This window comes from Lissotriton vulgaris, chromosome 12 (genome assembly GCF_964263255.1).
Source record: "Lissotriton vulgaris chromosome 12, aLisVul1.2, whole genome shotgun sequence".
NCBI classification, from domain to species: Eukaryota; Metazoa; Chordata; class Amphibia; order Caudata; family Salamandridae; genus Lissotriton; species Lissotriton vulgaris.
This window is the reverse complement of record NC_141700.1, coordinates 74,931,447-74,944,425: the sequence shown is the minus strand read 5'-3', so window position 1 is coordinate 74,944,425 and position 12,979 is coordinate 74,931,447. Positions and strand designations below refer to the sequence as shown.

The 12,979-nt window shown below is 42.1% G+C and overlaps 1 protein-coding gene across 5 annotated transcripts in view; it reads left to right on the top strand.

Annotated features, from left to right (window-relative positions):
* LINGO3 (leucine rich repeat and Ig domain containing 3) overlaps positions 1–12,714 on the top strand; it is a 229,308-nt gene extending 216,594 nt beyond the window's left edge. For all 5 annotated transcript variants that reach the window (XM_086947205.1, XM_086947206.1, XM_086947204.1 and 2 more), the window contains one exon: positions 9,743–12,714. In XM_086947205.1, the coding sequence (XP_086803331.1) occupies positions 9,777–11,597 (1,821 nt within the window). In that variant the 5' untranslated portion in view covers positions 9,743–9,776 and the 3' untranslated portion in view covers positions 11,598–12,714. The remainder of the gene's footprint in view (positions 1–9,742) is intronic.
* The last annotated feature ends 265 nt before the right edge of the window (positions 12,715–12,979 follow it).

Below are 12,979 nucleotides of genomic sequence, written 5' to 3'. Positions count from 1 at the left end.
TACCTTTTGCATCTGTTTCACCTACATCAACTCAATAAAGCAAGCCTTGCGGAATCAGGCATTAATGTTATCAAGACTTTGCAGTGTCCATGGTTAAAAAACCAGAAGTCCTGTGGAACGCTACTACAGAAGGGCGTCTGAAGACCCAAAGACGGGTACTGTTGACAAGAGTCTCACTTGTTTGAGTGATCTGCCTCAGGTATGGGGGGGCAATCCTTGCTTGTAGGATCAAGCACTGATCATACAGCTTCATGACCACATTCCATGCCTCAAGTGGTCAGCATCACTCTTTTTCCAGTTAGGTACCACTGTGTTCCTCATTCATGGCCTAAGGTTCTCTTTGCTATATCTCCTTGACTCAGAGTACCCTCTTACCAGTAGCACTACAACTGCCTCCTACATGCTTGGTTTTCAGTCATATAGGTGTGAATTTTATATTCTTAAGTAAATTATCAACCAATCAAACAGGATTTATAAAGCACAGCTTGTCACCCGCAAGGATATACAGGTGCTTGCTGTAGATCTCAGTCGAAGAGCCCGGCCTTGAGCCCCTTTCTGAAGTCGGTCAGCGAGGGCGAGGTGCGGAGGGGAAGGGAGAGGGTGTTCCAGGCTTTGGCGGCAAAATGGGAGAAGGAGCTTTCTCCGGCGCGGCAATTATAGCAAGTTTACATGCATTGATCATGTGTCATTTTCCCCCAAAGAATGCAACTAAATGGCCAATTTTGCTAATTTTTCCTTTTAGTAAGGTAACGTTTATCCTCTCCCACTTTTAGCAACAAAAAAATCTACATCTCAAGAGCTCTGCTGTCTTTATTAAGTCAAACACATTTTTATTGATCTAAACCCAGTTCCTCTGTTTCCAAGCTTCCTGCATGCAAATATTTCTGTTCACATCACCAAGATGCCCCCATCAGGGCACATAATGTCCTTATTTTAGCATAGAAGGAAATCTGTATACTGAAACACTGTCCCTTGGGCCAAAAGGGCTATTTTAGAAAGTTTAATTCCTTCAAGGACCATCGACTTAACTTAAATATTATTATTCTTTCTAAACCAGTAGTAACAACTACTTGATTGCTACCTGTGAGATTTTCATGGGTGATTCAATTGATGATTGAGTTAAGTGATTAGATGTGAGCCCTGATGACAGAGGGACAGACAGAGACAGGTTCTCTTATAAATTAATATATTTATGTGTGTAAGGAAGGGTTATTGACTTGTAGCGGGAATGACCTGTCTTGGATTTATTTACAGGTCAGTGGATGAATAGATGGATAACTGGCCAGCAGGTGCAATAGGTTGTTGGTGTCTTGTCAAGTGGGTGACGTCACAGGTGGAGCTAATGAGCGGATTGACAGACTGCACAATATATGTATTGATGCACTTATTAAAAGGTCAGATTATGGACCTTTGACTATTCAGGATTCACCAGAGTATTGTGATAGGTCGCTGGATGGAAACATTGATCGATAGGCGAGTTCATTGATAAATGTATGGTTACTGTTGAAAGATTATAGTCTGGAACAATTTACAGACCTCTTATATGAACCTTTTTCCCTATTTCAAGATTTGCTAGGGTACCTTTGGAGGGGACAGTAATCACACAGAAAATCTAACAAGTGACTCCTAAGAGGTATCAATTTTAGAAGAAGACATTTGGGGTATTCTGCCTTTGACCTAAGTCAAATGAAAACATGATCAAACTGGAGAGAAGTATGTGCCAGGTCATAGACGTCAGTCTCTAAATGGTCTGCCAGCATGGGAACTAAAGAACAGAACAATTTTTGCCGGCCCTCAATTGACTGATCAAATCTACCGGAGGTCAAAGTACGAGATCAGAAAATTGTAGGGCTCAATTGATTTAAAAAAGGATTGAGCTGAAAACTAAGCATCACATGCTCAAAGCGTGGAAGCCAGTGACCGAAGAGATGAAAATCAATCCTGGAAATTATGGACAGGGGAACTGGAGCAATCGATGGTAGAGGGTGTTCTAATTAATGCTGATGTATTGCTCATGTTATGCCCCACTATACATAGTTAAACAGATTACTTTAAGTGAAAACTTTGTTGGTGGGATTTGATGCATAAGAACTATTTGACTCAATTTGTGAAGAAATTAGCAGTACACTAGACATTGAGAAATCAGGGAAAGCAGGATGTCATGATCACGATTTACCAGACTTGTGTAAATATGAGCAAAGGATCTGTGGATCGGCTCTTATACAAGACTAAATTAGTGTCTGTCTCAAAAAGGGAAACAGAGGCAACCGAGAGGTTACCGATTTACCTTATTTTAGATGCTTACATCACCGCTTTCCGTGGGTGATTCATGTGAGGTGGGTGGATTGGAGTGAGGAACATAGGTACATCTCATGTTCTTAGGGCCTGTAACAGCACTGTTGTTCATGCCCTTTATTGCGCTTCTAAGAAAATTTACACCAACACAAGGACTTATCTTTAAACTTCTTGGAGCCAAGGACTGTGTTTGATGGGTCAGTAGAGAACTGCGGTGGTCTATAACATGAGGGGTGGAAAGTGGCCTTCTGAATTACATTGTATCAGTTTACAATAACTACTCTGTAATGTAAGTATCGGAAGCCAAGATAGAACGAAGAAACTTACGAAGAAAAAAGGATATATCCTTGCCGTTGTTCCCTTTTCTACGTTTTTTAATAACATTTGTATAGAGCTAACCTATAAAGTCAGGTGTTGCAAAGATATCTGATCTTATGGTTCCAATTCTCCTATTCTTGAATGTCACAGTGGTGATAGCAAAAGCACTAAATGTTCATCATAGAATCTTAATGACATGCAATGATTTCTTTAACAAATGGGACCTCTTGCGTAATAATGCTAATTCTATGGAAATGGTTGTTGGAACTACCATCTTGGTAGATACCATGAGATGTATGTTTTACTGAGCTGGACTATGGAACTGGACAATAAACATGATGTTAGGGGATAAGGTTTTCGGAGAGGTCAACCTGAGCCAATAATCTGAAAAAACTAGAGTCATCACTAGCCCCGTCTAGTGGGACAATCATGTTCTTCCATGGAGGGATGGAAGACTGTGCATGCAGCACTTATGCGCCTCCTCAAGTGAAAGTAGCATCTGGTGCAGAGGTTTGGGTCAGAGTTTGGTAAGCGCCTCGAGCTATGCCAAAATTGGACTTGCCCCATCAACCTTTGACCCACAGGTCCACCGGATGCAGGGATGCTCTCATTAAGAGAGACTCTGGAAGTTTGACAATTGTTATGTTAGGCAAAGGGTTGGCCATAAGATCACAAGACCTTAGTCACGCTGCTCGTGAAAGGTGTGTTACCGGAGGGACGACCCGAGAGCATCCTGTAGCTAGGGTATGTAAAGTGATAAAATGATCACTTCTGATCGTGGACTGGTTGAGAGGCTCAGAAGCATTAGAAACCAAATTCTAAGACTACATTGATTTAAGACTTCCAAGAAAATTTAGGTATGGAGATTCTAAGATGTAATAGTGATAATGAAAACAAATGATTATATTCCGCTGGTGACAACATTGGATGTAGGACTACACGCACCTATATAGAAAGACGTTTTATGATTTTCTTCCCATGAGACAGAGAAATGAAAGAGCCTGTCATCGTTCCAAGAATGAGACATCTGAAGTCGAGATTCACCTGGGGGAAACCTTTATCTGCCCAATATATAAATACAGCTTTGAAGCTTCATCAAAAGATGTGAGATTAGTGGTGAACCCTAAGTGGTATTCTAATGGTCTTACCTCCTATTATATAAGGCGATGTGTCCGGTATGTGGCCTGCGCGTGATTTCACTAGAATGTTACTTTACAGAGACATAGGCATTTTCTTCTCAAATCACAGAACTGAGGGAGCAGGAATTGCACTGTTGAGTTCTACATTGTACTAATTTACTTTACTCAGTATTCTCAATCAATCGATCAGTGGATTTGTAGAGTGCGGCTAATTCCCCAGGAGGGTATCCAGGTTCAGCAGACTGTGCTAGTTCAGAATGGTGCTTAATATGTTTTCGATATATCTCGGTGCAAAAGACGATGGCCTACTGTCCCCACTGTAGACTTCTCACTGTGGTACGGGGGAACAGTGGTGGGTGGAAGGTGGGTATGGTTTGTTCTCCATGTGAGGGAGTTATATTTTGCCTTTTTTCTGTAAAACAAATTCCACCAATTCCGTTGACTTACTTAATCGCTACCCTTATACCCAGCTAGTTCTTTCAGCTAATTCTTTCAGAATATTAATTTTTATGCTACTTTAATACATCTTAAGAGCTTGTGATCTCCTAGTTCTTGAAAGGCCTAAAGTTAACATCTAGAAGTGCCCGCAATTCAGAAAACAACTAAGTTGGCGCTTGCAATGAAATGCTGATCTCAGAATGCAGTAACTTTATTTTATTACAATAAATGACCTGCATTTTTTTTAATTTGTGTATTTTTATTTTTATCCTTTTTTAAATGAAGGCCATCATTTTGCACTAGATGCATTGAAAGTGATTTTGTACATGTTGGATGACAATCAGGATGAAATAGACGTGAATTGAATTGATTTGGTTCCTGTTGCTAAGGATGCGCTCAGACTGTTCCTTTCTTTGCAGCTCAATGTTCATGAAGCGCGACCATTGATCACATATGGCTAGGATTATACCCCCTATGGCTATCGCTGCATCTACCACTGAGCCGCCTTTCCAGTAAAGCAGGATTGACACCTTCCGCCTTTCCCAGAGCCGGGAGTCGGCATGTTAGCATCTGGCAGCGGTTGGCCTAGCTGCCATCTTTGCCAGCTTAGAGTTGGGTCAGGGCCTGTGTGCCCTGCCCACTGGCAGAGCCGGGCCTACTTACCCATCTACCCAATAGGCGGTTAGAATAAAGCACTTGTAACATTACACATATCAAAAATGTTTGTGGGTCCTGGAGCATCATACTGTAGCGGGTCCCTTCATAGGAGCAGAGCCTGTTTCAAAATGTACAAATGTATATTGTAGGGAAAGCGAAAACTGGTCTCACTGCAGTATCTGGTGCCATCTAGTGCAAGTAGCCGTATTGGTTTCTTTATTTTGTAAAAATCTCAGTGGCGGCTGGCATGGCTCATGGGTGGTGGGGGCAGGCTTGGGGTTGGAGGGGGTCGCGGGGTTGGGGGGTTGCAATTGCAAGCGGAAGTGACTATAATAAAAAAAATAAACTTTTTCCGCCTGGTCCTGCGTCTCTGCTCCTGCTCTTTTGCCTCCGACTTCAAGAACAGAAGCAGGCAGCCAGGTTCCCTCCCCTAAGTAAATCACAACACTGCAATGCAGCGTTGTGATTGGTCTGAGCGCCAGGACACGGGGCTCGGCCAGGGGCTGGAGGGGTGGGCATGTTCTCCATGAAGGCTGTAATGCAGCCTGCATGGAGAACAGGGAAAGTGCGCATGACTGGTTTGGGCGGCCCGAGAGACCTGATCATTGCAAACTTAGGAGTGGGTAAACCACTCCTCCCCTGCCCTGCTCCGAGAGCAGAGCAGCCCCGGCCGCAAAGCAGCACAAACATAAAATGATAAGAACTGAAAATTATAATCATTTTATGTTTTGGTTTCTCGCACTGCTTGAAAGCAGTGGGCGGCCACTGAAAAATCTGTTAAGCAAATGTGTTGCAGGCGGAGTGAGGAGCGGGACATGAGGTAAAAAGACTGCTCAGCCCGCAGGACCCCAAGTGACAGCGGTTCACTGTGGTCAGTTACTGAAATCAAAGTGTAAAGAGCCGCCATTTTCTAGCCAGCGGCAGGTACCGTGCCCGTTCACAGCCTTATTCTTTCAACGCCATTTTCCTCTCTCTCTCGACATTTGGCGACTGTGTGGCTGCCATGGCCGGATTTTTGCCTTGACTGCTGGCTACGGACATCATGACGCGCAGTGGTAAGTGGTGTTGCAAGGGTAGCACATGCGCCATTTTTAGAATGAGGGCGTAATTCTTTTACCCAAACAAACCGCTTATGGAACCTACACATTTTCTTGGCATTGCAGCAGGAACTCAGAGTGCCTTAATTCGAACCATGAGCTTCTAGGAGCAGCACCCCTGAGGCTGGTTGGTAGACACGAAAAGGGGGATCACAGGGCACGCATGATGATCCTTTATCAAAATGAAAATATAATACCTTTAAGTAATCTACAAAAAATTATTCGTACTGTCCTCTTTTTTTTTTTAACAAATGCACACAATATAAAGAGAAATCATACTAATACAACATATTCTTTTGCCCTTATTTGAAATTTTCTGGCCATTTTTTACTTGGTGGCATTCTAATAGCCATTTCTTTTGTAGCATTTTTGAAGGGGTGCAATCACAGAAGGTTGGATCTCAAAATGACTGCTGAAATCTATGAGTTCAAGGTTTGCTCTTACTATTCATGGCCTTAATTTCTATGATTTAGAACATCCCCATGGCTACTCCTCAGAATCTATGCCATAGGATTCTCCGGGGTAGCCCTACCCCTCTCGGCGTACACCTTTGGCTTACCTGCAGGACTAAGCAGGTTGAAAATGTGTATTTTTTTTATTCTTCATTTTTTCTTCATATGAAAATATTTTTTCCATGGTGAAAAGCCTTTCTCCACGCCCCTTGAATGTGTGAGTATTCCATTTTGGTGATTTTTCACACTAGTATTTGCCAGAGCTCAAACTAATAGGAATCTTTATACATTACTTTCAAAGTTACACCTTTAAGAGCTCTCGCCATATTCCAAATGGACCCCCGCCCCTAATTTCTCCACTCCTAAATTCATATTTTTACAGACATTGTATGCATGACCTTTAAAAACGAATCATGTGTGTTTTAATGAACTGTATGAGTTCAACTTCCAACTCTTACCCTGAGCTATGACAGTGTTTGTGTTTAGCTATTGTGCACTTCTGAAACATTAACTTTGTGTTGCACCCTTTCAAAATTGTTATCCATAATTGTATCCTAAAATAGAACATACATAATGGAATTTTTCCACGCTACAGCTGCAGTGGACAGAAGAATTAATGTAGGTTCCTTATTAGCCCTCAGACTGTTCAGGGCTCCTTCAAATAGGGCTCGATCGACCGTATCACCCAATAACACGCTCCAATGAGACGGAATGTCCAAAGGCCTGGCGCGTTTTCATGTGCGCGCGCCTATCAAAATTCATATTCCTCTATTGTGGGTAATTCCATTCACAGAACCTATTTCACTAGCATGACAGTGGGCTCTGTAAATTCCTGTCCTTTTAGGTCACAAAGACCACCCCCTCGCCTCTGTCACCCACACTAAAGAAATATCCACTCTAAACTGCCCACCATCTGCATGTACATATAGTTAATCCAGTTCCATTATGTGAGATAGAACAATAAATACAGATTTTTCATTGTCTGCGATATAATTTTCAGTTTCATGTGAATCATATATAAAGAAACCTTGGGGTACAGAGACAAGTGGCCTCTACCTGAAGTTCAATTTGTGTGTAAATGTAAAACATTTGAGTCCTGTCATCTTAGCCACTAAGTTGTTGTATCTACAAATGTATAGGATGTGAAAGAATTTAAATTGATCAATGCTCACTTTTTTTCCCTCCAATTCCATGGCTACATCAGAGCATACTGTTTTTTTAAAATCCAAAGTATTTGCTGATGTACATGAATAATAGTGACAACTTACATTTGAAGTAGAAATCATTTTTGCCCTATTTTGATTATTGTGAAATATGTCAGTGAATTCCTCAGATACCTTCACCCATGTCATCCTGTGGTAAAAACGGAAATATTGGGGTTCTTAGTCTCTAACAGCCACATGCATCAAGCGATTTTGGAGTCGCAAACGGTGCGAATCGCAAAATTCGGCCGTTTGCGATTCCAAAATCACTTTTTGGGATGCATTAAACAATTGTGTAAAAATCACAATTTTTTGCGATTTCAAAAAATCCGATTGCATTTAAGGAATCGCATTTTTGCGATTCCTTAAATGCAATGCATGAATGTTTTAAAAATTGCGAATTCGCAAATAATGGGAGCAAATTAACACGAGGTTGAACCTCGTGTTAATTTGCGAAATCTTTCAAAAATGCTCAAAAATGCATTTTTGAAAGTGTCATGTTACACACACACATGTCCTTTGGACATGTGTGTGTGAAACTTGCACTTACAAAAACATTTCAAGGGTGCAGGGGGGGGTCCTTTGGACCCCCCTCAGCACCCTTGAAATGCATTAACAAATTGCGATTCGCAAAATGAAAATCGCAAAATGTTAATGCCTTCCCATTGATTCCTATGGGCCTTTTGGGCCATAGGAATCAATGGGAAGGTTTTCATTAATTGCGATTCGCAAAATGTGAATCGCAATTAAGGAAAATGAAGAAATCGCAAAAATATTTGCGAATTATTCATGCATTGCCGTTTGCGATTTCTAAATTGTGATTCCCTAATTTTCGCAATTTAGGAATCGCAAACGGGTGCAATGATGCATGTGGGTGTAAACCTTTATTAAAAAGCAATACGTTTTACCGTGAATGGGCTGTAATGTCCAAACTTAGGACTTGGAGTCATTAGATCCCTAACACTTACCGCTGAAGGGGTAAACTAAAGTCATAAAATGAAAATTGATTTAACACATCTGTAGCTTCAACAGGTAGTTCCTCTCTGCAGTGGGGAAGGTTGTGCAAGGGGCAACACTGCACTAAATTATTCATGCTCAAACGCCACTTGAATAGTCCACCTTTACTAGTATGAATTGATGAAGCTAGAAAAAGTTTAGCATTCTAGTCTTCCTAGGGTGTGTAAGATGTGTTTGCTGACGCTCTAGTTGATTTGATGTAAAAGGATTAAGCCAAAAACAAGACTGGCGGATGGTTTGGGTACGGCATCAAGCAAACATGGCAACAAGTTGCTGGCTTGTCAGAGATACCTCTGAGAAGGTTTAATCAATGCCAAATGCCATTCAGATATAGCAAATTGGACACCAGCAGCCAGGAGACATGTTTGTGGTATTGCGTGAATGGTGTTTGCTGCATATGGCAGAATAAGCACACATGGTGCACAAGGTAGGATTCGCTTCCAGTCGGACTTTTCAGAAGTTCCTGATTATGGATTACTTTTACACAACTGGAGCATTATTCTGTTTCCAATTTGGGATTCATGACCCAAATTCATGAATTTAAGATAAAATGAAATTACATTGTAGTAAAATGTGGGCAGTGGGCAAATTATTTATCTGACAAAAAATTTAATCTTTCACATGCTTGGTACTAGTTTCAGAAAGTTCTTTTAGCCTTTATCTGTGAAATGAACAGCTGTTGGTAGCAATGTCATGGCTGTAAATTTCCATTCTGATTCAGAAAATTGCCATTAAATTAAAAATCAGTTTACAGCAATTATGATTTGCAGATATTTTGGTAAAATAGGCCTCATGGATATTTCTTAAGTTATGGTTGTTGTGCACGAGAATTATCTGAATTTCCAAAGAGTGCTCCAAATTTTGTGGGGAAATCCATGGTTTTCCCGTCTGAAAATTCCACTCAGAATGTGGGATTTTGATTAATTATGCAGAGTTTTCACATAGCAATTTAGGGAATAGGTACTATTTGAATTTGAAAAATAGCTCGTACTGATTATCTGCCGAATCACTTTTTTCCAGTCGAGCTTTACCATTGATGGCCATTGACGCCTTTGAGTTCTGAGATAAATATTGCTGTTTTGAGAAATAATTCACTTAAAACATATTATTTTCTTTTCTATTTCTAGGTAAGTGGAAGGATGTTTGTGTACCCATGAGAACATGTTCCTGACAATGAGATCATGCTGGCTTCCTATCTTAGGTCTTCCTTTGCTTCTCCTCAACACAAACTCTTCTTCAGCCTGCCCAGCCCGCTGCGAGTGCGCGCCCCACATCAAGTCTGTTGTGTGCCACCGCAAGCGTCTAACCGCCATCCCTGAGGGCATCCCCACAGAGACAAAGATCCTGGACCTCAGCAAGAATAAGATCCGCTGCCTGAGCCCTGGTGACCTTTCTCCTTACCCTCTCCTGGAAGAGATTGACTTCAGCGAGAACGTAATTTCCACCGTCGAGCCCGGGGCCTTTGGCAACCTATTCAACCTTCAGGCTTTGCACCTCCGCGGGAACCAGCTGAAACTCATCCCCACCGGGGTCTTCACCAAACTGACCAATTTGACTCTTTTAGACATCAGCGAGAACAAAATAGTGATTTTATTGGACCACATGTTTCAAGACCTCAAAAACCTTAGGAGTCTGGAGGTGGGTGACAATGACTTGGTGTACGTATCGCAGAAGGCGTTCACAGGCTTGTTATCGCTCGAGCAGCTCACCATCGAAAAATGCAACCTGACCACACTGTCAGCTGAATCCCTGTCTCATCTGCATAACTTGGAGGTTCTTAGACTCCGTTACCTTAGCATTGGCGCACTGGAAGAGCAGAACTTTAAAAGGTTGTACAACCTAAAAGAGCTAGAAATTGACAACTGGCCTTTTTTGGAGGATGTTCCACCAATGTGTTTCCAAGGTCTGAATCTAACATCCCTCTCTATCACCTACACGAACATCACATCTGTCCCCACCGCGGCTTTAAGAAACTTGATCTACTTGACACACCTGAACCTGTCCTACAACCCCATCACCAAGATTCAGAGGGCCTCCTTCAGGGACCTCATTAGACTTCGCGAACTCCACATAGTAGGTGCAACATTAGCTCTGGTGGAGCATCAGGCGTTCTTTGGCCTCAGACTAATTCGCCTCCTTAATGTCTCGAACAATTTTCTGTCCACCTTGGAAGAGGCCACCTTCCAGTCTGTCAACACTCTAGAAACACTTCGCATCGACCAGAACCCCCTGGCATGCGACTGCCGCCTTCTCTGGATCCTGCAGCGCCGTAAGACCCTCAACTTTGATGGCCAGCAGCCTATGTGTGCCTCGCCCACCGAAGTCCAGGGCAATGCGCTGAGGGACTTCCCAGACTCTGTGTTGTTTGAGTACTTTACCTGCCAAAAGCCTAAAATAAAGGACCGAAAGCTTCAGCACCATACTGTCCATGAAGGTCAGCCTGTGTCATTCCTCTGCCGGGCAGACGGGGAGCCTCCCCCCATTATTGCGTGGGTGTCTCCCCAAAGGAGAATGATCACCACCAAAAGTGTTGGGCGGGCAACCGTCCTCTCCAGCGGTACCTTAGAAATTCGCTTTGCGCAAATGCAGGACAGCGGCACCTACATCTGCATTGCCACTAATGCTGGAGGCAATGACACTTATTTTGCCACCTTGACAGTGAAAGGTCACACAGGAGATGGGTCCATATATGCAAATCGGACTCTGTACCTCAGCGAATTCAACGACACATCCCACAATGACACACAAGTCTTTCTGAAGTTCACCCTCGACCTCAAGACCATTTTGGTGTCGACCGCCATGGGATGTATCACTTTCCTGGGGGTGGTCCTCTTCTGCTTCTTGCTCCTTTTCGTCTGGAGCCGAGGCAGAGGACAGCACAAGAACAATTTTTCAGTAGAGTATTCATTCCGTAAGGTGGATGGACCCTCGTCTGCTGCTGGACAAGGTGGAGCAAGAAAATTCAACATGAAGATGATCTAACTGCAAAATAGGAGGCAATAAGCAGTGTTTGCCATGGCTTCCCTTGTATCTTCAGCTTGGGTTCAAAGGGGAGCAGTGGAGGAAGATAGAATCCTAGAAGGTTAGACCTGTCGGTCCGTAGCAAGAAGACCGCTGCAATAGAAGCCTACAATGGATTTATCACATGGGCTCACATGCAGCTGGTAAAGTTGTCTAGTGAAACGACATGAAAGAGAGGCTAGGTCAACGTTTCTTGGAGTGCATCTGTGGTTTCAAAAATCTGTTGTGAGTTTCTTAAAAATGCTACTTTGAGTGGATGCAGGAATGAGCCAAAAGACCAAACTCAACTTTTTTTGAAAAGCACAACACCTACTTTTTTATCACTCTATAATATCACCTACAGGCTGCTCTGGGTTTTGGGTGAAGTATTCCTTTTTTTAAAGAAACACTTCTTTGTTACTTTCACATATCAGAGTAAAGAATGACTTACACTGTGTTTATTGCTTTTTGTATCTTCACAAGTTCATTGGTGTCCACAGTCTCTCATGACATGCTTTCCTTACCACCCACTAAGTGTTAGGAGTGCTGAGTGTATTAATATGTTCCCTTCCTCTTGGAGCAAGGATGTGCAATAAAGGTGCATGAGGTTCAGACCTATTCCAGATTTTAAGAATAGGATAATCATTGTCTATGTGAATGTGCTCCAATTAGAATCGCAGAATGTAAATTTATCTTGATTGAGTATCCTGAAAGCATGGCCTGGACCAATCTCTCCTGGACCGACAATAGACCCCATTGTCTGATACTATGTTACTGCCAAGTGGGAAACTGCCACTCAAAACGTATTCACTACTCTCTGAAGAGTCTAATCAAACAAACATTCTGTTTCAAGGTGGACCTGATTCCATTCTCACAATGCATCTAATTTTCATCACAAAGCATCCTGTGTGTGCTTTTTGAAGTTTAACAAAATACCTCACTGTTTGCATTTGTAAAAATCACGTTACTTCCAAATGAACAAGCATTAATCTACTCCGGCTGTCTTTGTTTAGTACTTCCAAAAGAGCCAGAATAAGAAAATTGAAATGGCTGGATAAGACGAGTATTGTTTAACTAATAAAAATACAACCACTTGTGACATTAGTCTATAATATTATAAAGTTGACATGTTTCGGCAACCCAATGTATTGTTCCTACCTTCATCAGAGTTCTTTTTGTTGGCACGGAGGAGAGAAAGGCTCGGTAAACGTGTAGGGGTATAAAATGCACATAAATGATGCTATGTGGTGGGCCGTGGTTTTGTAAAAACAGTCAAGTTAAGAAAATACAATTATCATAAAATAAGTAACTCCGTTTTCAACATATCCACTCGCCTGTTTACATAAACATCAATATCATTTGAG